The 25,428-nt window shown below is 41.1% G+C and overlaps 2 protein-coding genes across 2 annotated transcripts; one reads left to right on the top strand and one right to left on the bottom strand.

Moving 5' to 3' along the window:
• Positions 1-615: 615 nt before the first annotated feature.
• On the bottom strand, positions 616-6,416 carry LOC142941969 (CD5 antigen-like). Its single transcript, XM_076084100.1, has 4 exons — positions 6,356-6,416; positions 2,805-2,912; positions 1,029-1,346; positions 616-935 (listed from the first exon to the last, which is right to left on the bottom strand). The coding sequence occupies exons 1-4, from the start codon at positions 6,414-6,416 to the stop codon at positions 616-618; spliced, it is 807 nt and encodes a 268-aa protein (XP_075940215.1).
• Positions 6,417-13,009: 6,593 nt separating this feature from the next.
• tcf23 (transcription factor 23) lies at positions 13,010-16,386 on the top strand. Its single transcript, XM_076083624.1, has 4 exons — positions 13,010-13,186; positions 13,944-14,090; positions 14,999-15,163; positions 16,249-16,386. The coding sequence occupies exons 1-4, from the start codon at positions 13,010-13,012 to the stop codon at positions 16,384-16,386; spliced, it is 627 nt and encodes a 208-aa protein (XP_075939739.1).
• Positions 16,387-25,428: the final 9,042 nt, after the last annotated feature.

The following is a 25,428-nucleotide window of genomic DNA, read 5'->3' on the forward strand; positions in this document are numbered from 1 at the left end:
GAGATTTCAACACTGTCTGTCTCATCTACAATGCGAGCGTGTCCTTACCAAAGTAGGACAATTTAGAGCGGCATTAAAATACGGTGCACAGAAGCTACGAGATGGATTAGCGCTACCGGGTTCATCATATTGTGCAAATACAGTAAACTTTCCCGGCTCCCTTAATTATCATGTACAATTCACCAGCAAGCATTCTGGGGGAAGATGTTAAACATGAATGAAGTGATGGATGTTGCCATGAAGATTGTGAGTTCTGTTCTGTGAGACTGTGCTCACTTGGAGGAGTAGGACATGGCAGATTTACATTGAGATTAAATCTAGAGCAACACCTGGCATAAGTGAAAAGTTATTATACTTACTGATGGAACACAAGTATCCACACCTCAGAAGATGTGCCTTGAACTTGACCAAGAAACATGTCTCCACTTCAGCAATAAGGTGCTGAGCCAGCAGAGTTAAACATTCAAAAAAGTCACGTTTGAAAGCAGACAATGAGGAATCTAATGGTACACCGAATAAGGAAGCGACAGGTGAAGGCTCATGAAGGGATAGAGCCTCCTCAGAGTGTGTTATATACAGATTCTCAGTATGTAGTTAGAGAGGGACAAGACCGAATCATATTGGCACATAGATGATGTCACTGATTAGCATACCTGAGCATGTGAGATCCATGATGGAGGAAGAGGAATCTGATGTTACACACTCTCTCAGAGAAGATCCAGACTGAACACAGTCAGAGTTGATCCACCACACAGATCTCCCTGAGGACTCATCTCTCCATCCCATAGAAACAGCAAAGCCACAGTCCAGCTCTCTACAGGCAACAGCTGCTTCCTTCAGGCTCCAGTCATAACCATCTACTGGTCTCCAGTCTCCCTGTTTCACCTCCAGTGTTCCTGCACAGCGAGTGTCTCCTCCCACCAACCTGACAGGTTCTGAACAGAAACAAGAGCGTCGTCAGTAAAAGAACAAAGTGAGTTTAATTAAATCAGAAATGAACCAGATCAAAGCTGCAGCTCCTCTTCTACCTGAGCAGGTGAGTCCAACAGCTTTGTTAGGTGAGCAGGTGTTTCTATCTGAGCCTGAGCTTCTACAGTCCAGGAGAGCAGACTCATGGCCTCCACACTGGAACTCTTTGGTCCACATTGGAGCCTCCACTTCTCCATAGAGCGCCCCCTGGAGGACTGAAGGAGCCCCACAGCCAAGCTCCCTACAGACCACCTCTGCATCCTGCTGGTCAAAGTCAGCTTCACACACTGAGGACCACCACTGGTTAGACTGGTTAGACTTCACCTCCAGTCTGCCTGAGCATAGACTAGTCCCATTCACCAGCCTGACAGAGTCTGGAGAGATGATAGAAGATACAAGAGAGATAAAAGACATCGGACACTAAATAACAAGATGTCATGAAGCAACAATTCAGAGGTGTAATTAAAAAATAATACAAGTTAATAATAATAATAATATTAAGCAATATTTATAATAATACAAAACATATACCATAATACTGGTTCAATAGATACAGTGCATTGACTGTGGAGTTTTCATAACTATATGACATAAGTAAAATGGGTCACATTAGGTGTGGGTCAGACACTAGGTCCAGACCAGAGGTGTCCAACCAATTCATCTGTCTGATTTCCAGCTGATTGCAAGAAGCTTAGGCCAAAAAATGTAATCATGAAATGAATGATCTATGTAACTCCCTTGTGCACAATCCGCTCTAAAATGAAATACACAGGTGTCATATTCTGACAAATACAATTCAACCCAAGGGTGACAACACATCAAATCAATAATAAATAACATTAAAGCTTTGGCTTGCTGGTGCATGCTCGGTACTGACTACATGGCAACCTCATCTCATTTGGAGGAGTAGGACATGAAACACAGAGACCTACTGCTGCACACTGATGTAAGATGGATGAGCAGAGGCACATTTCTGTTGAGATTCAGGGAGACTTTCTGAATCTTTCATTACATGCAGAACATGCAGAGCTTGAGGACTACCAGTGGCTTTTGGGTTTAGCGTTTCTGAAAGCTCTTCCTTGCCTGTTCAACAAACCTAATTTAGAGCTGCAGGGTTATGATGAACATGTCATTAACAGGATTAGGGAACACGTTTAAAAGATACAACTGCTGTCAAGTAGACTTTAACGCTGTGAACTTTCCTCACATGCAGGCAGAAGTGAAACATCAGGACAAAGACATTATGCAGCTTGACATGTATGTGGAGCAAGATCACATCATCAGAAGAGCTTAACTGAGTGTAAAATAGTATCACTGTTCCACCTGGACAGCTTTGCTGCTGAGAAGGAGATTCTCTCACTGCAGATTTACATTGAGATCAAATCAAGGGAAACACCTGTCTTGAATGAAGAAACATGTCTCCACTTCAGCAATAAGGTGCTGAGCCAGCAGAAATAAACATTCAATAAAGTCATGTTTGAAAGCAGACAATGAGGAATGTAATGGTACACCAAATAAGGAAGAGACAGGTGAAGGCTCATGAAGGGATAGAGCCTCCTCAGAGAGTGTTATATACAGATTCTCAGTATGTAGTTAGAGAGGGACTCGATTGAAAAATATGAATCAGTTTGGCACATAGATGATGTCACTGATTAGCTTACCTGAGCATGTGAGATCCATGATGGATGAGGAGGAATCTGATGTTACACACTCCCTCACAGGAGATCCAGACTGAACACAGTGAGAGTAGATACTCCACACAGATCTGTCTGAGGACTCCTCTCTCTGTCTGATAGAAACAGCAGAGCCACAGTCCAGATCTCTACAGACAACAGCTGCTTCCTTCAGGCTCCAGTCAGAGCCATCTACTGGTCTCCAGTCTCCCTGTTTCACCTCCAGTGTTCCTGCACAGCGACTGTCTCCTCCCACCAACCTGACAGACTCTGAACAGAAACAAGAGAGTCGTCAGTAAAGAAGTGAGTTTAATTAAGAAAAGATCAAATTAAAACTTGACTGCTGATTCTGCTTCATTGAGTCTTTATTTATCTTTTCTTTCTCTATTTACCTGTTGATGTGTGATTTCCTTCAGTCTGGAGTCCTGGAGAAAAAGGCACATATTTGTTGTAAGTAAATGTAATAGAAATTCACAAATATATATTTTTTAATGTATTTGCAATTTTCATCAAACACTTATTTGGATGTTGTTACATACAGACTGTGTTACAGTGTTTTTTAGATATCTCCTTCCGTTTCAGCTAATCACAGAAGGTTCGATTAAAGGGTATTATTTGTTGTGACAATACAACCAAAAAAATAAAAATTTGGCATAATTAAAAACATTTCTTTTCTTATTTACGATGACTCTGTGGCAGAAGGCAAAGCGTCCTGAGGGAAGGGGCTTAATAAAGAGACATGTCAAAAGTTAAAAAGACAGCAGCACACATCCAAACATTTCAAACACACCCACCATTACATACAATCACAACAAGCATTGTGTTGCTCTAGTATACTGCAGTGTGAACAGAATCAGAAACGGTTTATTGCCAAGTACGTCACACATACAGTACAAGACATTTTGCTAGTCCATTGTGCATAACGATAAACACAGTCCAATCGTATAAGACATCATTTAAAAAGAGAAAATATGAACATTTACAATAAAATATGGTCAACAAACACATAAACAAATATGAAATTGTCAAAACAAGTATGTTATTAAAGTGTCAAGTATATATTAATGGAGAAAAGGGCAATGGTGTGTAACTGTAAGAAATTGTCCCGGGGATGTAAGTGTCAGTGGGAGTCCCGGCCTTTATTGATGAGTTTGAGAACCTTTCAGACAGAAGCAGTCAATTGCTGAGAACTGCTGTCAAAGTCTGAGTACAGTTGTTTACCATCTCTCACCGCCTTGCTAAACCTGTGCTTTGTCTCGTTAAACCTGTCCTTGTCCCCTCTCCTAAACGCTTCCTCCTTTTCCAACCTTCCAACCTTCTATGTACTCTGTAGGATGTAATCTGTCTGTGACTCCGGACAATGTCTCAAATGAATCCACTGACAACAAAATGAACAAAATGCCTGCCGTCTAGTTTCGTTGATACATTTTTGATGGGAAAGACTATCATGACTCGCTGGGCGCGTCTAACCAGTGTGCCTTGCAGGAAGACCCGCCCCGACTCTGCCTGTGATTGGCTATGCCCTGCCAGGTGTTACAGGTGTCTGCTAAATGCTAACGTTAGCCTAGCTATGGTGCTAACCAGCATTACGAACTAAACAAGAGCCAAGCACCAGAGCAGCAGAGAAACGGACCCAACCTGTACGTTTTCTTCAATGTTTGTATGCTATTCATCATTAAACTCCTCTTTGAGATTTATTTAGGCCAGAAATCAACTGTGTGGTTTAGAGTGTTGGCAGCTGGACCGGTCGGCTGGCTAGCAAGCGACCCCCACAGGTGATAGCTTGCTGTCACTCCAGTTTGTTGACCTTCCCAACTCCAAAAACATTGGAGTACATTTTAGATTCACCATCCAGGTTTAGCTAATCAGAGGCAGTGAGTCATGATAGTCTCCCCCGTTTTTGACCTCAGTGATGAATACATTGTGTTTCCTGTGACTGCTTCACAATAAAAGCCCCAGTTGTGATTGTGTTGTTGAGGTGCTTTAATGTGAAGAGGCAGCAGCAGGACATGTTAGCATTAGCAGTATCTTAATGCGGCTCTGATACGGCTGTAGGAGAGTGAACAGGAAACAGTAAAGCTGATTACATCGTTTCCTGTCAATTTGTCTTGAGTCAGAATCTATGGCCGACTCCACCTAGAACATTGAAAAACACTGCACAGAGAGATAATGACTAAATATACATTGATTGCAGAAATATTAGTTGGTTGACTAAAAATATAATCAATAAGTTATGATTTGATGAAAATTTGGGGGATTATAAATTGAATGTGTACGTATGTGTTTTATCAACCAAAAGGATACTTTAGTTTTTTTCGGTTCCACCATACTGGTACAGTTCATACAGTCAATAATTAATTACACTTACATCAATCTTTTTTTATTAGTAGGAATAATTCATGAACAGTTTTTATTTGATCGCAATAATCTTGAAATACATGACAATACGACCTCACTCTGTTGTCATAACTGTTTTGTGGAATTGCAATGAAATTATTATTATTTTTTGTTTAAATGTATTCATTGCAAGACGAGACAATACATAGACATAACAACAAGAGGACGACAAGAACAGTGAGATACAAGCCAACAAACATATGTCATATAGTCAGTGTATGGGAGAACGGTGTGTGTGTGTGTGTGTGTGTGTGTGTGTGTGTGTGTGTGTGTGTGTGTGTGCCTGAGCCTTTTGAGATGAAAGAAAAAAACATAAGAAAGTACATAAATGAGGGCAAATTGCATAAATGACAAAATAATAACGTCCGAAAAAATGCTTTTTATTTATTTATTATTTATTGTTTTTTTAAAGACTGATCGGTCCAGCTTTGGGTCGCCCCCAGACCATTTGAGGAGGGGGCTGGCCCAGTGCGGGTTTGAGCAAAGAAACAGCTCCCAGACCCTGGGAGGGGGCCTGTTCTTTTGTGGGGGCTTATCAGTCAGTTATACTGTATACGTATATAATATATATACATTTGTGATATATTAACGGTGACCCAGCCTTCCATCCCCATACCACCCGCTCCAGAGGGATCCATCAGACTGCCCCGGATTGAGCTCGAGCCGCCAGGGACGGGACGGAACACCAGGGGAGGCCGTGGTTAAAACAATATGACAAAATGTTGTTATTATTATTATTGTTTTTTCTTTTTCATTTAATTAAGAAAATGAAAATAAAATAAAAAGTGGTTGAGAGGTTGTCAGTGCGAGATAGGAATTCATGTATTTCTTATTATCATCATTTTTCCCCCTTTTATAATAATAATAACAGTAATAATAATGATAATAGTGATAATTATTATAATATGTAATAACAGCAACATCACAACAATAATACAACATCGTCAGAGATAAACAAAAATAATAATAATAAAACAAAAAAAACAGAAAAACACAAGAAAAAAAAAGGATCTTCTAGAAGAGAATAAATATGAAGATAACAGCTCCACCTGTACAATAACTACTATTAAATATAATAGGCTATGATATAGATGAATAATATATAGCAAAAAAGCAAACAGGACCAATATAAATAATAATATATTTAAAATATTATAATTGTATATGTATGTGCGTATATTGCAGTTTTACTGTTTTCTAGTGTGTGTGTGTGTGTGTGTGTGTGTGTGTGTGTGTGTGTGTGTGTGTGTGTTCTGATTTAACGATCCAGCAGACATATTTGAATAAAGCACATCATCTTTAAAGCAGAGTCCTACCTGAGCTCCAGACCAACAGCAACAGCATCAACAGGTGATCCATGACGTCCAGGTAGACCATCTCTCTGTCCGTCTGTCTCTCTGTCCGTTTGTCTCTCTGTCCGTCTGTCTCTCTGTCCTTCTGTCTCTCTGTCCGTCTGTCTCTCTATCCGTCCGTCTCGCTGTCCGTCCGTCTCTCTGTCCTTCTGTCTCTCTGTCCGTCTGTCTCGCTGTCCGTCCGTCTCTCTGTCCGTCCGTCTCTCTGTCCGTCTGTCTCTCTCTGCTCTGATAGTCACATGTGCTGTCCTCAGTGTATATCTGCATACGGGAGGAGAGGTGGAGCTCATAGTTGCCTTTAGTTTGACAGATAATATTTGCACGTCTCTGTGAAACTGATTGAAGATTAAATGACTGTTACCATGACAGCCAGGACAGGCTGAGATGTTCCTATCAGATTAATGCTGTCAGTGTCCTCTTATTATTTCTGATAGATGTGTTAACATCAGCAGTTACAGCTACTTACTACTACTACTGCTACTGCTGCAGTGTGAGTGACTGCTGGGTTCCTATCACTGTCACTGACTGTGTCTGACTCAGTTTACTGCATCATGTTTCTGTGTTGGTTCACTTTAGTCCTTCATGAAGCTGCAGGATGTTTCCAGCTCTGCTGCTTTCTGTATTCACATCAACTCATATTGTTTTGCTCCGTCGGCTCATTTATTAATCTCTGCTTTTTATTTTGAAACTGATCTGAAGCTGTGGATATGTTTGTGTTGTTGTTTAGCTGCATCAACACTTTTACACGGTTTAAGAGCGGCTTGTGCACGACCTGACTGGTCCATCTGACGGCCAATCAACAGATCAAAGTCTCTCTGAGCACATCGAGCCCTTCCTGTGTGTTGCTATGGCGATCCAAACCACATGCGAGCGTCTCAGTTTGCTTGTTTCTCATCACTGAATAGTTTCTTGTTGTTTATTATTTCTGATGATTCAGTGAACTCCTGATTAAAACTGACTGTTGTTGCACTTGATCAGGTTTCTCTGTGTGAGCAGAGATGGAAGAAGTACTCACATCTTTTACTTCAGTAAAAGTACTAATACCACAGTGTAGAAATACTCTGTTACAGTAAAAGTACTAATACGACAGTGTAGAAGTACTCTGTTACAGTAAAAGTACTAATACGACAGTGTAGAAGTACTCTGTTACAGTAAAAGTACTAATACGACAGTGTAGAAGTACTCTGTTACAGTAAAAGCACTAATACGACAGTGTAGAAATACTCTGTTACAGTAAAAGCACTAATACGACAGTGTAGAAATACTCTGGTACAGTAAAAGCACTAATACCACAGTAAAATCATAATTTGCACAATTTGTTTTATTTATTTAAGATGTCATTTACTGTCAGATTTCTGAATCATGTATGAAATATGATATTGATTACGATACAAAGGCATATATAGAAAGTTTGTCTTACATATATCGCATTGTGCTATTCATGAGATAAACAGCAAACATGCTGTACATACAGTTCACACTAACACACTGTATTCAATGTGACAAACTGAATACATTTTAATTTTTTGAATTAATTCTCGTTCATTTCTGGGCATAAATGTTGCGTCTCTGCTCAGAGATGAAGACAGCAGAGGTGGTGACAGCTTCCTGTGTGTGGGATTCACAGAATATTGATTAGAAAAAGATAATTAGCTGTTGACTTTTCTTAATGTCAGTAATTATTACTTTACCTCTGTTACAGCCACCTACACTTCACTAAAATCACATGACAGTGAACAGAGTGAGTACATTACCTTTGTCTGCTCCGGCCATCTACACCTCACAAAGAAAAATACACAACAGTACAACAGAGTGAGTAAGATTAATAATCCCTTAAATATTAAATAAGTGAAATAATTTTTGTTGTTGATGCTTACAGTAATTAAAACTCACCTCTGGTATCGGTAAAAAAAATCAAAGAACAACAAGTGGCCTTCTTCAAGACACTGAACCCCACATTGACCCCAACGGTCAGACCAGTTCCTTGCATGGTAGCTTTGCTGCCTTTAGACTTATTAATACATTTACAAGTCTTACACATTATTATTAAAGGGAACTATTATTCAAAAGAGAAAAACAACATTGGAGCAAGATGCTACTTGGGTCATCGCCCCCACCAGACACGTTAGAAGGCTACCCTGTTTCTTTTTTCAGTCCTCAAGATTGCAACGGGACAATCCTGCCACCAGATATGTACAAACGGGTCCTGGTGCAAGACGCTACCACGGGCTGTGTTAGCTTCTCCAGATGCAGAGCTTTTCAAATCCTGCAGCTAAATGGGTTGACAGTCCTCGTCAGAGTCGCTGTCATCAGTCCACCTCAGGTGATCCAAAGGACCTCTCCAGCATGTCCAGGTTGAGGAGAAGACGAGGCCTGAGGTCGAGGGCGCCGAGTCTTCATGGCTGTGCTCACCGTTCCGCCTCTTCGTACTTACCTGCTCCATGAGGCTCTCCTCCCTGGTCCTCTTCGTGGAGACGAACAGGCCCGAGGTTGAGGGAGCAGACTCTTCTGTCCCCGGAGAGACGGAGGGATTGTATTAATAATCAATTTGGTAATTGGAAACTAAACATGATTGAAATTATAAAGCTGTTTTCTGGTCTATTCTTCAGAGTATATAGATGAACAGAAAAAAAAACAATTCTTAATATCAGCATGATAATAATAATAACAATAATAGTCATAAAAATAATAATACCAGTAACAACAACAATAATATTAATATTAATAATTATAATACAATGTCTGAAACCGTGTTACATATATATATATCGCAGCCTTCGTCTGAACATTTAATTCTTCCTGAAATGTTTTCTCTGTAAAATGATTTTCTGTAAATAAACAAATAAGGAAATCAAAAGCAGATTCATAAAACTCTAAATGATGTTTCATATTTGTTCACAAATAAATGACAGCACTTCTCAGCCCCTCGTCCTGCGTGCCTGGAAGATAGAAGAATAGATTATCTGGAACTAGTGACACTCCGTTGAGCCATTCTTTAATGCTATTTGATGTCATCTTGGATTTCTACAACCGATGGTGATCCTCTCATCAGCCTGTAGTCCTGACCTGACTCTTGGCTGACTGACTCTTCAACGGTCCTGTGAGGACCCGATGTCTATAGTTCATGTTGTGCATAACCGCTGTTGTTAAACAGCAGACAGACGCTCTTATTAGATTTCCTGATTGGTTCGGAGTTTAGAGTTGTCTTCCTTTTTGAATTCTACTGGAATGGAGTTCAGTAAGTTGTAAAAAAACAAACAGCCAAACAGAATGTTTAGCGAGTGGACTGAACTTTAAGACTGTGAGACACTCAACTCACACACACACACCAACTGTTTAGCTCCCTTGGTTGAGTTCACTTCTTGAGAGTTGACCTGAGTTGTTGTCTATTAGTTTTTAGTGATATATTTCATTGCTACTGTGCATTTGCTTTATTGTATCGTATGGTTTGACTGAACTATTTTCTTTCTATTTTATCATTATTATTTGACAGACGCCCCCCTCTTCACTTAAAAGGGTCAAACCCGCTACAAGCTGATCCACAGCTGACCGTGAGTGTCCGTAGCAGACGTTTGATTCAAGATCAGGGCCGCCAGACCCCCCCCCCCCCCCCTTCTAATATGTGTCCCCACCAATGTTGAAACCAAACCTATAGGCCCTTAGGCCCTTGCTCAGAACGTCCCTCAGCCTTGTAGTATTGAACAGTTTAAAAGCAGCTGCAGATGGTGGAGGTCGGGGGGGGGGCACTCGTTGTTATTGTGTTGACAGCCTGGACAAGGTGCCAGACATTCCTCTAACTGATAACACCAAACCTCTGAGCGTGAAGATGCTGCCACGTTATCGCCTTAAACCTCTGAGTCATGCTTGATTTTACTCTATTCATGTCAGACGTATTCCAAACTCATTTTAGTAGTTTAAAGGCATTCATGTCTTTAATGTGTTCCCCTATCTTATTGATTTATTTACGATGACTAGACAGACTGGAAGCGCTGCTTACTGTGTATTCAAGGATCATTTATTGTCATCTTGCTACACAGGGTTGCTCAACGATGTAAATGTGTTTATATTATACATATATATATATACGTGTATATCTATATTGATGTAAGCCTCCGTCAAAGTTTTGACTTTGAAGGCCTTCAAAAGATTGCACTTTGATATGAATGCATGGCGACTGTGGCTCAGTGGTAGAGCAGGGGCGTCATGCACTTAGAGGATCGGCGGTTTGATCCGCTGTAGTCCATGACGATGTTTCCTTGGGCCAGACACTTAACCTTAAACTTGATATGAATGGTTAGTTAGTCCTGATGGTAGCTCCTACCGTCAGTGTATGAATGGGTGAATGGTGACATGTCTGCCATTTACCATGGTAACCTAACATGAGAATAACAATTAGTCTGAAGATGATATATTTAGAAAAATGTTTTCACCACATGTATAACTGCTAATGTCTGCAATAACATTTTAATTTACAGTAAAATACAATCAGAACTTTCCTTTTTTTTTACTTTACAATCTAAAATAAATTGCTGTGTGTGCTACCATTTGAAGATGAGCAGAATGACATGTAGTGTCTCGGATTGTGACACAACGATCCGTCTTTGACCAGATAGAATTGACACTATAGTGTACTGTCCTTAGTAAGAACAGTGAGGCCTCCACAGAGCTCCACTGGCAAAGGCACCTTGTGTCGTGTGTGTTTGCTTCATTCACAATTCACTGTGTTTTTTGATTAACTCCCAGAGCTCATTCTGTAAAGGAGGTTAAGAAACCCAGTCCTATTGTGAAAAAGACAGACAGCTGAACAGCTGATTCTGGTTCAAGCCATTCCTCAAAGCCATCACAGGCTAACATCCAAGCCTGGTTTTAACAATCAAGAAGCACAGATAATTAACTCACAAGACGATGGACACTTAAAGAGACAGCTGTGATGTTCACAGCACACAGTACAGAGTGGGTCTTACCACTTCAAATGGTAAATAGATAAATGTGCGTTCGGGTGTCACTTCAGCTGTTTTATATTCAAACTAGAATTGCCGCCTCATGGTTGGTTGCCTTCGCCAACCGGTCAAGTTGCAGTTTACGTCCATGTCTGTCCAAAAATGTCTTCACTTCATCATTTTATCCTATCAGACATTTGGGCAAATTTGTCGTTATTTCGGACAGACGTACAAGAAGAACAACAACAATGGGGGGGATGGCAGATTGTCAAACTGGCCAGCATCTTGGTTGAGAATTAAAAACTAAAGTTAACTTGTCTGATAGCAAGTTAGCTTTGGGGCATCAGTTGCCATAGTAAGAGACATGGACTTCCATTGAACCTGACTTGTGGAACAGGGGCAGGTGATCTTGGATTTCACAGATGGGCTTCTCTGTTATTTGTTCTCCTTTCTGGAATACGACCCTGAAGTTATTCTACATTTGCCCAGAATGCTTTTTAGCAAGTTCTGATCTGTATCACACACGTCACTCACATAATGGGGTTCATGACGTTCAAAATTGCTGCTCAAGTGAATGCGATTTTGTGTGGGAATTCAGTTTTTTTTACGGTTGTCCATCCGTCCCTTCTGAGAAACGCTTTGAGAGAATTTCTTCAAATTTGTCCACTTGGACTCAAGGGTGAACTGAAGATCACTGTGACCTCACAAAACACGTTTTTTGGCCATAACTCAAGAATGAATACGCTAATTATATCAATTTCACACGAACGTCTAAAAGGATAAAATGATGAATGACATGTTGGACAGACATGGATGTAAAACTGCAACTGTAGTTCTACTTTCTGTCCTCCTCATCCTCATCATCACAACGAGGCTGATAAGATGCCGGGATGCCCCGACTGTCCTGAACCAACCAAAGGACTCTTCCGCCTCTCTTTGGTAATGTTCAATGTCGCACTGCCCCCGAGCTTCCAGTCCCACCCCTGACCAGTTGTTAGCAGAGCTTTTCAGTTTCCCAAGACCCCCCCCCCCAGTGCCCTGGCTCGGGACACCCTTTCCCAGTGCTGCACTCCCCCGGGCCTGACTGACTGCCCGCCTGCTCCTCTTGGCAGCCAAACAGCCAGGGGAGGATCAGGATGACCGGGGCGGCTGAGATAAGGACCACATGAAGTTCCCCACGTTACCTCACCCGATAAGGAAACAAGCAGAGACAGAGGGAGAGGCAGAGAGAGAGAGAGAGAGAGAGAGAGAGAGAGAGAGAGAGAGAGAGAGAGAGAGGAGGGGGGTCAGACTGGGAGGACGGTGATGCGCAGAGAGGCAGACGGGGATTGTGTTTTTTTTTGTGGGGTTTTTAGGGGAACCCACAGAGGAGAGGAGCTTGGAGATGCTTGAGCAGAGTAGCCGGGACAAAATGAGCACAGAATAGAATGTCTGAGATCAGATGAGTGATTTGATGTTCAGCCAGTATTTATATCTCCATTTAAAATGCTTCGATGGAAAGATGACCTCAGGCTCTGTGTCCTGTAGTTTCCTACTTCCCAAAAGCACTGAGTGGATGATATTTTCACGACCATCTCCAACGCGGGAAAGCAAACTTCCATCCAGCCAATGAAAACAGACGGGACAGAAGTGAATTAAGGTCTTCAGGAGAGTCCGCTACAGCGCCCCGGTGGCACCCATGGCGCTGAGTCCCCTGCAAGGTCTCATGGCGGTGGCGACGAACCATCAGCTGGTCTCCAGCTCCGCAGCCGAGCCACAGAGGCAGCAGCAGCAGGAGGCCCGTGCGGCCGGCGGCCCGGCATCCCTGCACGGACACAGGCAGAGCACACGCAGCAGCCGGGCGCCCAGGAAGTGGGTGAGTCTGACAGCAATTAATAATACTTAATTCATAATAAAACAGGGAAAATGCCATCGGTGCCACCTTGTATTTTTCTTCTATATTTTGGTTTCCATATTTTTGCAATACTTGCTTTTATTTTTAAATTCAAAATATATTCAAAATATTCTTAAAAACCTTGTTTATGTTATGCACCAATACGGCAAAGTAATTGTCTTGTATGTGAAAACCTACTTGGCAATAAAGCTAATTTGGATTCTGATAATCTCACACAGTGTAGATTAATTCCGAACACTAATGCACCTAATAGCTAGTAAAGAAAAACAAGTTATCCAGTTTCTTCATAATTCCAAAACGTTTCTCTCAATACCAGCTAGTAGATGTCCGTTTGGTAAATGTGTGTGTAGTACTAGTAAATAACTCTCTCTGTCCTAAGACTCAAATGAAAAAGTGACACCGATGAACGAAGGTTGAAACATTAACTGATAATCTTGAATAGAAAATTACAGATTTTACTGTATGCATAGAATACAGACTGCAATAGGAAGTTATATTGTAAAATGAACCAATTAACAGAATGTAACAGTTTTATTTTATCAAAGTAAGTAGAATGAGCATTTTAAATTTGCTACAGTGTAAAATAAATTTAATTAACTCTAATGTCTCAATGTTTCAATATTGTCTAACTTCCCCATTTGGACAAAACAATCCAAGCCTGTTTAATGTAATATGATTTGATTTCAGTGCCAGGCTCTAAACACGTCCTCTGCTGCAGATACAGTCCGTGTGTGGGTCCAGGTCTGGTTCTGGTTGTGAGTCTGTGGTCCAGTGCAGTACACTGAGGGGTCAGCACTCCCCAGAAAATGCAGCGCGGGAGAGGAGCCGCGTACGCAACCTACGACAGGCCTTCCACAGCCTGCAGGTACTTTCTTCAGTTCCCCACCTGATCAGTGCAAAACATGTATTTGGTAGAAAAAAAACCCGCCTGCATGAAGAGGTACAGTACAACCTAACCGCTAACAACATGTGAACATGCCACATTACAAATGTTTAGAATCCGTGAATTTTGAAACTTTTACATGTCTTAAAAGAGGCGGTTGCTTATTGAGACGACAGAGGGTGTCGGGGACATTTGACATCATCACGCCGAACACATCCAGCTTAGCGGAAGTCACGTGACCATGGTGTGGTTTGTTTTATAGCTTTACGTTAGCTTTTTATTTTGCTTCTGCCGATTGCATTCACGCTTCAAAAAGTGAAGTTAATTTTTAAAGATTATCGTGCTGGACAAAATGTGTAAGTATCATAAACGTGTGTTTGCCCCCAGAGCTTATTGATAATAGGAATATTGAAAATATAATGTGAATTTTCCAAATTACATTTTTTTGAACTGACTTATAATAGTGAAGTGGATAAAAGAATACTGCTGTATATGCTGTTTTGGACGGGAACCTGACCGCGTCACACTGACAAATCATGTGAGCAAGAGTCCGTGGACATGTTAAATACCCAGTTTCCAAAAGCTGCAAATGTACAAGTTACTCAGTTCTCATCATCTCGTTTGCTCTTGTCAGGCAGCGTGGACAATGGACGCGCCTTTTCTCCCAACAAAGGCCTTCTTAATGTCTAAAGTGCGTCCTGTAGCCTACCCTGTGCCCTACCTCTGTCAAATAAAATCTATTTAAAATAATCTCTTTAAAACTTGATCCATCTTGCCACCCCTCCATTTTCAGTTCACTCAGTTAAAGATGGAACTAAAAAGTTGAAAATTGTTAAAGGTCTCTCTCTCAGATTTGATAAGCTCGTCCGCCCTCCTTCCTCTGTCCTCAGGCTGCTCTGCCCTCAGTCCCACCAGACACCAAGCTGTCCAAGCTGGATGTTCTGGTTCTGGCCACTAACTACATCGCTCACCTGACAGAGACGCTGGACCAGGGAGCGATGCTGGCCGAGCGCACCCTGCCCTCCAGGCCAGGCGGATACCTGCATCCTGTTAAGGTGAGGACAGGAAACAACAACGCACTGCTTGTCATGCTGAGTTACACTGACTGTCAGACATACACAGGACATGACCTGCTGGAGACGATTATCACCCTATGTGACCGTTAGGTGAGCCTATCTCACTTTGGGGGCCCCAACCAGAAAGATTGGTTAAAGATTGAAGCAAAGACATAATGAAAGTTGTAATATTATGACTACGGAAAAAAGTAAGCTAACCAGCAATTTTTCGCTGAGCTGAGGTTTTGTCTGTCCTAATGAGCACATGAGAAGTACTTCAGCAAGTAGACAGTCTGGAGTTGTAGGACATTGATCTGCTTTCCTCTCCCGTGACGGTTCCTTAACTTGGTTTATTTTGTGTTCCCAGCTTCGATGCCTTTGTCTGGCTTGCAGTCTATGCTTATGCTACCAAGAAGCTTCCTTTGGTTTGTGTCCATTTATTTTTAGTTTTAGTCTTCTTTTTACCGCCACCTTCTGGATTGTAGGGGGTTTGAAGTCCACAACATGACGTCTCACTAATGGGCCATTTAAGTGACACTCCCACGGCGCAGCACCACCCTGCCCTGAGCGCTGCAACGCCACATTCTGGTGTGAATGCAGCGTAAGGTTGGGCAGCCAGCGTGCAGCCTGAGACGTTTAACTCGGGCCTGAATAGCATATTTTTGAATTTATCCAGATGAGTTTTGACCATAGACTGTAAAAAATGTGGACATAGTCTCCATGACGTCGCACATTTCTGGATTGCAATTGTGAAGGTCAAAGTGGGTGTTACTGCTGCCACCATCTTGGCAGTGAAGACACAACCAAACTAACGGCTAATCGTTATCATGAACGGGGAAACTAGCCACCAAAACCGTCTTTGAACCAGCTTTTGTAAACATGGTTATTTCCACTGTAAAGTTGTGTATTTTAATATGAGTGTTTATGGGGATTGGCTCGAGTATGGAGCCACTGAAGAACTGCAGTTTTCGGCAGTTCCGCGTCGGCTTCATTTCTCGGTTTTGACTGGTTTGCAGGTTCACCACATATCTATGCTAATCATGTTAGCATGGGGAGCTAACCCAGTGCGCTGTCTCCCTCCTCAGAAGTGGCCCATGCGTTCCCTGCTCTACTGCGGCAGCGTGGGAGAGCTGCTGTCAGGAGTCCAAGCCAATCAGATGCCTCCACCTGGACGGGACGTGACACAGCTGCTGACCCCCACCTTGGAAGCAGAAAAAGAGTGATAGCGTGGGATATAACTTTCCCCCTGTTTCTTACTGGCAATGTTAGCTAGCCATGTAGCCGCCATGGACAGCAGGAGAAGAATATTCATCTGGAGACAGTGATCGGTTACGAGAAGAAGCTGTTTTCAAAGTTACGGCTCGGTGACATAGTTGCTGAAGTTTAATTTCAGCAAAGCAGAAACTTCAAATTTGTGAGGCAAACATTTTAATATTTTGGATAGAGATGAAAATAATAAAGTTGCAGTTTTTGGTTTATCTAACAATGAAGGACAGGGTTTAAATCAACATGCAGCTACAAAGACAGCTTCAAATTTGTATCTCTAGCAGTCGATACGTTTAGAAAGTCAAGTTGCGTGTGTTTGTTTTTTTCATTTCATATTTTCCTTCAAAAACCAGTTACATATCATCGTAAAAACAGTTTCTTTGGTTACTGTGACTAGTTTGTTGTGTGTATCCACAAAGGCCTTGAAAGTTGTTTTTTCCACCAGGGATCACGTGCACACACACACACACACACACACACACACACACACACACACACACACGTACACATGTTAATGCACAAAGCACAGAGAGGTTTAGACTCACTCTTGTTGATAATATTCATTTTTAATTCATCATTATCTGAGCTTCAGACAGGAACGGATTTAATGCGATGAAATGAAAAAGCTGCTTCACTTGACTAACAACGCCACAAATCACCACGCGGAGGAACAGCGTGCAGCCTATTATCTTGATTTAAAGGTTGTACAGTGTTTTATTTTTTCAGATATTACTTTTGCTGCCAGGAAGAGTTCGGTCACTTAAGGAAATATAAAATGTATTTTTGTGAGGGTCTAGGCCTTTTTTATTTAGATGTTTGCGGTATCTCGTGAAGTCTGTGAGCGTGTGTGTGTGCGTGTGTGTGTGTGTGTGTGCGTGTGTGTGTGTGTGTGTGTGTGTGCGTGTGTGGGAGTGAAAGGATGGACAGACAGATGGGCAGTGAGGGAGGGATTGTTGTGGGAACACAGCTGCTGTCTGATCACTTCATATCTCCGCAGTAATGACCACTTAGTTCTCATTACAACCCTGCCACAGAATGTAACCTTCTACTTTTGAGTAAAACACCATCTACAATAACAAGCTTGTGTGCATTTGTTATTTCTTACAAAGTGACAAACACAGTGCGTTTTAAACCGCAGCGGGCAGAGTGGAAACATTATAGCTAGAGATGAAAATGAACATCAGAAATGCCACAGAGCCCAGATCGTTTTGGATCAAAGCTTTGTGGACTGATAGATAATTAAAAGCCTAAAGTCCAAATGGTTGGCTACATATTTTAACTATATTCTGCTTTCTTAAGTAGTTGCGAAACCATCATTTTTTTTCTTTTCTTCAAAGAACCTCCTCTACTTTGTTCTTGTTTTCTTTGGCTGCATGCACCTGGCACTATTTACTGATCATAAAAGAACCCAGTACACATAAAACCCACAGACACCATGTATCTCAGTACAGTGTAGTATAGTGGTTCTCCACAGTACTTGTACTTTCTGTATCTCAACTCATGATTTAAGTATCTTATTTGTTTTGCTGTATGATTACACAGTAATTGCAGAAATGAGAGCTCAGAACTGAAATCCAGTCCAATAACTCATGCAGATATGTTTGTAGCGTTGACAAAAGAGACCAGACCAACTGAAATCCTCTCCTCCTTGAACAAGATGGGCTCAGCTCCACGAGCAACAGCCCAGCGTTCAAGGCTATCTCTATAAATCTGTCCAGAGGGGGGCCGACTGTGGCGATGACTAATTTGGAGCTGCTGGATTCTAAATACTAAGGCAGAGGTTAGAGAAGGACGGTTTGGTAAAGCAGCTCTGCAACAGAGACAGACGGACATAAGCAGAGAGAAGGTTTATAAAATGATAAAATATATAAAAGGTTTCTCAATTACAGTCAAACAATCACAAACACCTCAATCTCTTCAACTCCTTTCAGTGCTTCAACTTCAGTTGAATCTACAACTTCACTTAGCGCACGTTACATTGACACTTCAACTTCAATGCTTTCACTTAATCTGCAACGTTTTTGCAGCACTCCCACTCTTAATGTTATTTCAACTTCTTTCACTATTTCAACTATTTCCAATGTCAAACTGCACATTTTATTTAGAAAAATGAATTCAGAAATTCTGACAACTTCCCCTGTTTAATACATGGTCCCCGCCTATTGCTTACAGTGCTTACTCTTCATCTGAAACATCTTCCTTCTCTTTATACATTGAAGTGGAACACATTTATGAGGAAATCACCGATTAACTTCAACTCCTTTCAGCGCTTTTGCTTGAACTTCACGCGGTGCCGTCGCTTTAATTGACACTTCCAGTGCTTGCACTTGAACTGAAACTATCGTGACTGCCACTTACACTACTTTCAGTATTTAAACTATTTCATTTGTTTCAACTGCAAATTTCTTTCAGTGAATTTAGCTCAATTAAATGGAAACAGAATGCCCTATTGCACTGATGCACAAAAACACTATGAATATAGTGGCAGATATTTGAATCATTTAATTCAAATATCATTTCAATTGAATACATTTTTTATTCTTTTATTGAATAATATTATTATATCAGAACCGTTGCAGGTGCACCAAAGGGAGCATCTGTAACTGCAGGCCCTGTGGCTCCCTTGTATGTGTGTGTTAGTGCTCATGTCATGCTTCCATGTAAAGAGCTATTTATGCCACTGGAACACATTCAAGAAAGCGTGTATCCAAAGTGTCTGCCCCCTCATCCCCGTCGTGATGGGAGATAATCAGCATATTTTCTCTATCTCCTGCTCATTATGGCCGGGACACGCTGATTACAGGCTGGATTTATGGAGCTCTGAGGCCGACTCTCTCCCCCCCCGCTTTGGCCCGCGGGCCTCTGCTGGAACTGTAGCAGTCAAGACAGAGGATGACAGCGGGGAGGAGGATGAAGAGGGGAGGGTGGAGGAGAAGAGAGAGAGAGAGAGAGACAGGAGTTGGACTGTGGAGAAAATAAATATTGAGAGAATAGGAAAGAATGGAAGGAGATGACAGGAGAACGAAGGAGAACAACAGGGGGACGATGAGGGAGGAAGAGTCAGTGGAGTAAAGGAAAAATGTGTGTGTGTGTATGTGTGTGTGGGGCTTTCATTTGTTATTGATAAATCATATTTGATCAGTCTGAGATAAAAAATGATGCTTGTAAGAGTACGCTCAGCTAAACATTCTAACACATTTCAAACAACATTTATCCACTTCTATTCTTTTTTATTGAGGTTGCGTTGTTGGCAAAAGGTCAGAGCTGGCTCAGTGTGACATTTCAGTAAGTAAGAGGAGCATTAAGGTGCACTGTGTAATACAGAAAGCCACATCCAAAGAAACACGGGGCAGCATTTCAACTGTCCTACTGGATCCATACAATCTACATTCACAGTCATCAGTCACAGAAGGGAATGACTCATGTTGTGGTTTGGTCCTCCTTGCTGACGGGCGACTGCTTTGCCAGGAGGGGAGTGTGATGCCTCTGGGGAAACGAAGCTTCAGTTGCCGGCTGTGGTGGTATAGCCCGTATATAAGAAGTGGACGTAGTCATGGTGACGGCACCCATTGGTTTGTGGACTGACACTTTGAAGCCTCGAGTTCGGCGATTTCGACGTCGCCAACTTGCATTACGGCCGTGGCCATGTTGGTTTTTTGTGCAATCAATGAAAAGAAGTTACTATATTTGGAATGTGGAGAAGGGACGTAGAGACGCTGTATACGTCTCTGGTAGTGATAGAGACCTGTCAATCACACTAAGCCCGCCCTAAAGCATACTCTGCTTTATGGTCTATTTGACTGTAAATGGACCATCATTTACTAAATGAACATCATGCTGTATTGAAGAAGACTTGAAACTAGAGATTGAGACCATAAACTCATGTTTACAATGTTTACTGAGGTAATAAATCAAGAGAGAAGTAGAGTCATTTTCTCATAGACTTCTATACAACCAGAGGAGTCGCCCCCTGATGGTCAGTAGAGAGAATGCAGGTTGTAAGACTCTTCCGCATTGGCTTCACTCTGCAGAACAGGAGGTTGCTGCCTGGTGGCTGGTCAGATTTGGTTTGTAATAAAACCCAATGCCGGGAGACACAGTGGGCTGGTGGAGCAGTAGGTTTAACCTGTGTAACGGCAAATACAGCTGATCTGGCAGGTTGATCAGACCTCTGGAGCTGGAAGTCTCATACATACGTCATCACCTATGGAAGTTTTTATCGGAGACGATCCACAAATGTGCACCAAGATCAACAAATATTTCACTGATCCAGAAGCATGCGTTTGTATTTGTTATTTCTGTGGTGTAAAGTCACATCTAGAAAAATACAGAGTGGTTTGACAGCAGTGGCGGGACCAAAATTGTGGAACTGACAAATAGATGTCAAACTCCATTCAAGTTGTTGAAAAGTGGAAACAGCAGCTAATGCAGTATGTTTCACAGATTCATTGTTTGTATTCATAACTGTTGACTATCTAAATGTTGGGGGAGACATTTCTGCAGCAATGGTGACTATGACAAAACATAAAAGGTATGGAAGGGACATAAAACATGTTGTCTTCAGTCTAGTTGGTCGGTTTATTTTATGCTCCTTTGTTCAGATTTATTTAGTAGTTTTGTGTTTTTTTTTACTATAATTAAATACTCCTAAATAATCACCAATAATGCCAATATAATGAGTTTAATTTACTGGTGAATCATGCTGCCGTGTGTAAACATCCTCTGAAAGATCATCTCTCCCACAACAGTTAGCGTCCATGAATATGTTACAAACGTCAATATTAGTGCTGAGAGCTTTCTGTCTCAAGCTGCAGCACGAGACACACTTTTGTAACAACATGGCTGTACCTCTGGAGCCACCCTCAGGCCTGGTGTGTAATATCATTGTCTCCTCAACACCAGCATGACTATAGACGTTTGGATTGATTGTGTGTGGCGAAAGATACATTTCTGTTGGTCTTTCAAACCCAGAGTAATGCATGATTACTTCATGAAATAGCATGAAATGATTACACAAAACTAATAAGGATTTATGTGACAGATGTGGTAGCAGAATAGGTGCCTTTTAAATGCATCAAAAGAGTGTTTATAATCCGTCCAATGTGTCGTCTTATTTCCCAGAACTCAAGGATACGTGGAAATGCTTCAAATTGTATACGAATTGTATAAGAATCCATTCTTTGTTCTACAGAGTAATCCGGCTGACTCTGTGTAATCCGCTTGTTTAAAGAGGCGATGTAGTTGTAGCAGCTGTTTTAGCAACAATGCATTTTATGACTAGCTTCACATAACTCAACATCACCGACGTCAGGTGTCACACTGCATGTTAGCGTTTTATTGAATGCAACGCAAAACCATTGAAGTTGAATCTGAGGGGAACCCCCGGATTCCCAAAGACACAAGCTGCCCTAAAACCAGCACTACAAAGGTGTGTACTCTTTGTGTTATGTGAGAATGTACTCGTTGACTGTTGTAGACCTGCAGACTAAATCATTTCAACATCTTCTAAATGAATGTGTAAGATATTTATAGTCTCAAAAACACCTGTAAGTTTCATCTTTTTGGACTGTTCAAATAAGGTTAGTTCTAAGAATTTTCTTTCTGTCTCTTTTGCTTTAGACTTGTTTGGGTGTGGTACAGGTGGACACAAGCTATGGATGACAGAATATGACTTAAGTTAAATAAATAAATGCATTAAAACATATATAAATAAATACAGAAATAAATGTATTTATTTATTGATGTTATTTTCCGTCCTCATAACAAACTGCTGCTGAGGTCAATTAGTCAAAATATAGTACGTTCAAAAACAGAAGTCATAGTATAATACCTAGAAAGATATATTAAAAAGTAATCCTATAGTATGTCAACCAAGTCATAGAATTTGAAACAAATGGCACAACAAGTCAGAGTATGTAGCGTGTCAGAAAAGTCATTTTGTATATAAAAAAAAAAAGTCAAAGTATAGTATGTTGAAAAGAATCCTAGAAACATAGTAGTATAGTAGGTTGAAAAGTCATACAATAGTCACAGTACCAGAAGTCTTAAATAGTCAAAAGTATTAGTTTAGTGGTTCGCAAAGTAAAAATAATACTTCAAAGTATCGTCTGCCGAAAAGAGTCGTGTATACGTCAGTCACATAATCCAAACTATAGTATGTTTAGAAAAAGTCATAGTACATTATGTCTAAAAAGTGAAAGAGAAGTCATACTATAGTGTGATAAAAAAGATAAACATTATAGGATGTCAAAAAGTTACACATGAAAAATCATCTTTTTCGTGACCTTTCTTTTGACTTACTATACAACGATGTTTTTATAACTTTTTTCAACGTAATATACAAACTATAGTAAGTCTAAAAAGTCCAAAAGTAACCGTTTATTGAAAAAAAAGACGTAGTATAGTTCGTCAGAAAAGTCAAAGTATACTGTGAGGTAAAAAGTCAAACTGTATGTCTACATGTGCTACATAAAGATCAGGGACAGAATGACTAAAGTCACAGTATAGTACGTTGTAAAAAGCTCTTATGTCACAAAACATCCTAGTATGCTGCCCTAAGAATGTCACAGTACAGTACGTCATTAAAATGCCATATTCTATAACCTATAGGATTGTAGAAGTTGAGCAGAGCTACAGAGAACAAATCACACGTCTGTTTTAAAAAGAAACAACAAAGACAAACATCACTCTTTTACAGATACAAAACACAGCTATCGTATTTGTCATCGTATATTTTTTAATATCATCTCAATCCAAGTACATCTAATTCATAAATCTAATAGTCGTAGATCCAAACAACAGTGAAACATGTCAACAGATTAAAATGCAGTCGGTTCAGCTTTTCACCAGATGAACAGGAGCATGAGCCCGTTGTGGGTTCATGCTCCTCCATCCTCCCACCAGACACAGGACTCCTCTGAGAGACAGAAGCACAGCCGAGTATGATTCACTCGTATTCCTTCATACATCTGGAGTCGGCCCACTCCTGGACAGATGTTTGGGACTGGGCTTATATTCATCTCAATATCCTTTTATGAATCATCAGGATACAGAAGAAAAAAAAAAACACATCACAAAATGAAGGCACAGCCAAAGCAGAGTCATCATCTCGCTGAGTGCTGAGTTTTTGTTTGGAATGCAAACAGGAAGAATTCTTGTGGATGAGAGAACAAATATAATAAATATTGTTTTAAAAAAACAATATTTATCATTGCTGGAAATTACTAAGTGCCATGCTATTTCTTTCACAAACTGTATTCTGAGCTCTGGTTACTGTGCAACCCAAACTGATTTAAAAAGGCCACTAATGAAAAGAATAAGCATGTATCAGACTTATGAATATCAACATCATTGTGCTTTATTACGCGTTAGTGTTTATTAGGATCACAGTGCTCCACTGGGTCTATAAAAGGACATCTTTAACAACAACAACATGTCAGCACTTGAATTATGTTCCCTCACGTTATAAAAAGGGGGGCGGGGTCTATCTGAGTATCATTAAGGTGACATTACAGGCACACACACTTCAAGTAATTTCAAGTATGAAGGTATCATAAATCATAAATAAAAGTGCACAATGTCACGTCATTTCAAAGTAGTTCAAAACATTCTCTAGGAACCGTTCAAATGTCTTGAGACGTGATTGTGGAGGCCAGCATATGAGATGTAGCACTAGAGTAAGAATTAAAACCTCCCCGTGTGAAAGGCTGTCTCAGGCAGAGGACGCTGCGTCCCCAATGCTGCCGGACGTTCACCACAGAGAGGAAACACTTCATGGTTCTTGCATATAGAATTCCACATTTCAACAAATGAAATGTGGCTTTTATGTGAATTTACAAAAATATACACAATCTCAAATATATCTTCTGTTGGTAAAAAAAAAACTAAAACAAATCAAAATATGAAATAAATTCATATTCTATATGCTTTGGATAAGTCGAGGTATTTGAGTGTGATGGCACAGATACGATGGACCGGTGCTGACGGGGTTTATTAAAAGGGCTCAGCAGACGGGGAGCTCGTGGTCCGGACCGTTCAGCGGCTTCTTATCGGAGACTACACTGGGTCTACCTTGGTTGTCTGACAAGTACCTCAAATACAACTCCAGAAAACTCTTAACCCTAACCCGAGATGCCTTGACTGTGTAAATGAGATGTAGGTAAACATCTGGATCATATGGTCTCTGCCTAAACTGTAGAAAGCTCTTTGGAAACATGTCAGACTGGGTTTAGCCGTTACCAGCTTTAAGTAATAATAATAATTTCATCTAAATGACTCTTAAGTCACTTGTCTGTCGCCGAGGTTAGTGGATATTTTCACCATCACCAGCAGGCGGCGCTAACGAGCGGCTATTCGTGGTCTCTGCTCATGTTGCTAGTTAACGTTTTTCTGTGTCTGAACAAAGAAAAGGGCGACGACACCGAGCTAACAGAGAGAACACACCTGTGACTGCTCACGGCCACAGGGCGCCACTAATGAGTAGGAAAGGAATCTTGGAGATTGTGACTTTAACGTAATGCAGAACAAACGCAGTGAGTCACGCGGGTCCATCGTCAAGAGCACAGACGGCACTGATGCAGAAACACAGCACACACACACACACACACACACAACACCTCTCTTCTTACAGTGACGATGGATGACTTCAAACGTTAAAATGAGGATGGTCAAGAATTCTGGGATTCCAAAACACAGGACGACGACGATAATATTCAAACATACACACTATTAAGCAAATCAATCACATACTGGCACTGACGACAACCTGAATTAGAGAAAAACAAAAAAAAACACTACAAAAACACCAGCGATGACTGAATCATGTTTACCTTGAAATAGATCAAGTGCCTGCCTCATGGAGCTAAAGGTAGGTCTGTGTCACAGGCCCAACATGGCTCCTCTGTGTGCTTCAGAGCAGTCACATCAGATGGCAGTAGGTAGACCTGTGGGCTGCTGGTGTACCGCTGACTCCATCGGATAGTCCGTTTGTGTTATTGTGC

The sequence above is a fragment of the Anarhichas minor genome, unplaced genomic scaffold (assembly GCF_050575085.1).
Source record: "Anarhichas minor isolate MPS153535 unplaced genomic scaffold, ASM5057508v1 ptg000136l, whole genome shotgun sequence".
Lineage (NCBI taxonomy): Eukaryota > Metazoa > Chordata > Actinopteri > Perciformes > Anarhichadidae > Anarhichas > Anarhichas minor.

Bases quoted from the DNA above. Each gene is read 5' to 3' on its own strand.
- tcf23 (XM_076083624.1), top strand. From the start codon at position 13,010: ATGGCGCTGAGTCCCCTGCAAGGTCTCATGGCGGTGGCGACGAACCAT. The intron at 13,187-13,943 runs GTGAGTCTGACA...CCTCTGCTGCAG, and splicing joins GCCGGGCGCCCAGGAAGTGG to ATACAGTCCGTGTGTGGGTC. The intron at 15,164-16,248 runs GTGAGGACAGGA...CTCCCTCCTCAG, and splicing joins GATACCTGCATCCTGTTAAG to AAGTGGCCCATGCGTTCCCT.
- LOC142941969 (XM_076084100.1), bottom strand. From the start codon at position 6,416: ATGGTCTACCTGGACGTCATGGATCACCTGTTGATGCTGTTGCTGTTG. The intron at 2,913-6,355 runs GTAGGACTCTGC...GTTTCTGTTCAG, and splicing joins GCTGTTGGTCTGGAGCTCAG to AGTCTGTCAGGTTGGTGGGA. The intron at 1,347-2,804 runs CTGTTGTCTGTA...CTATCATCTCTC, and splicing joins CTGGAGCCTGAAGGAAGCAG to CAGACTCTGTCAGGCTGGTG.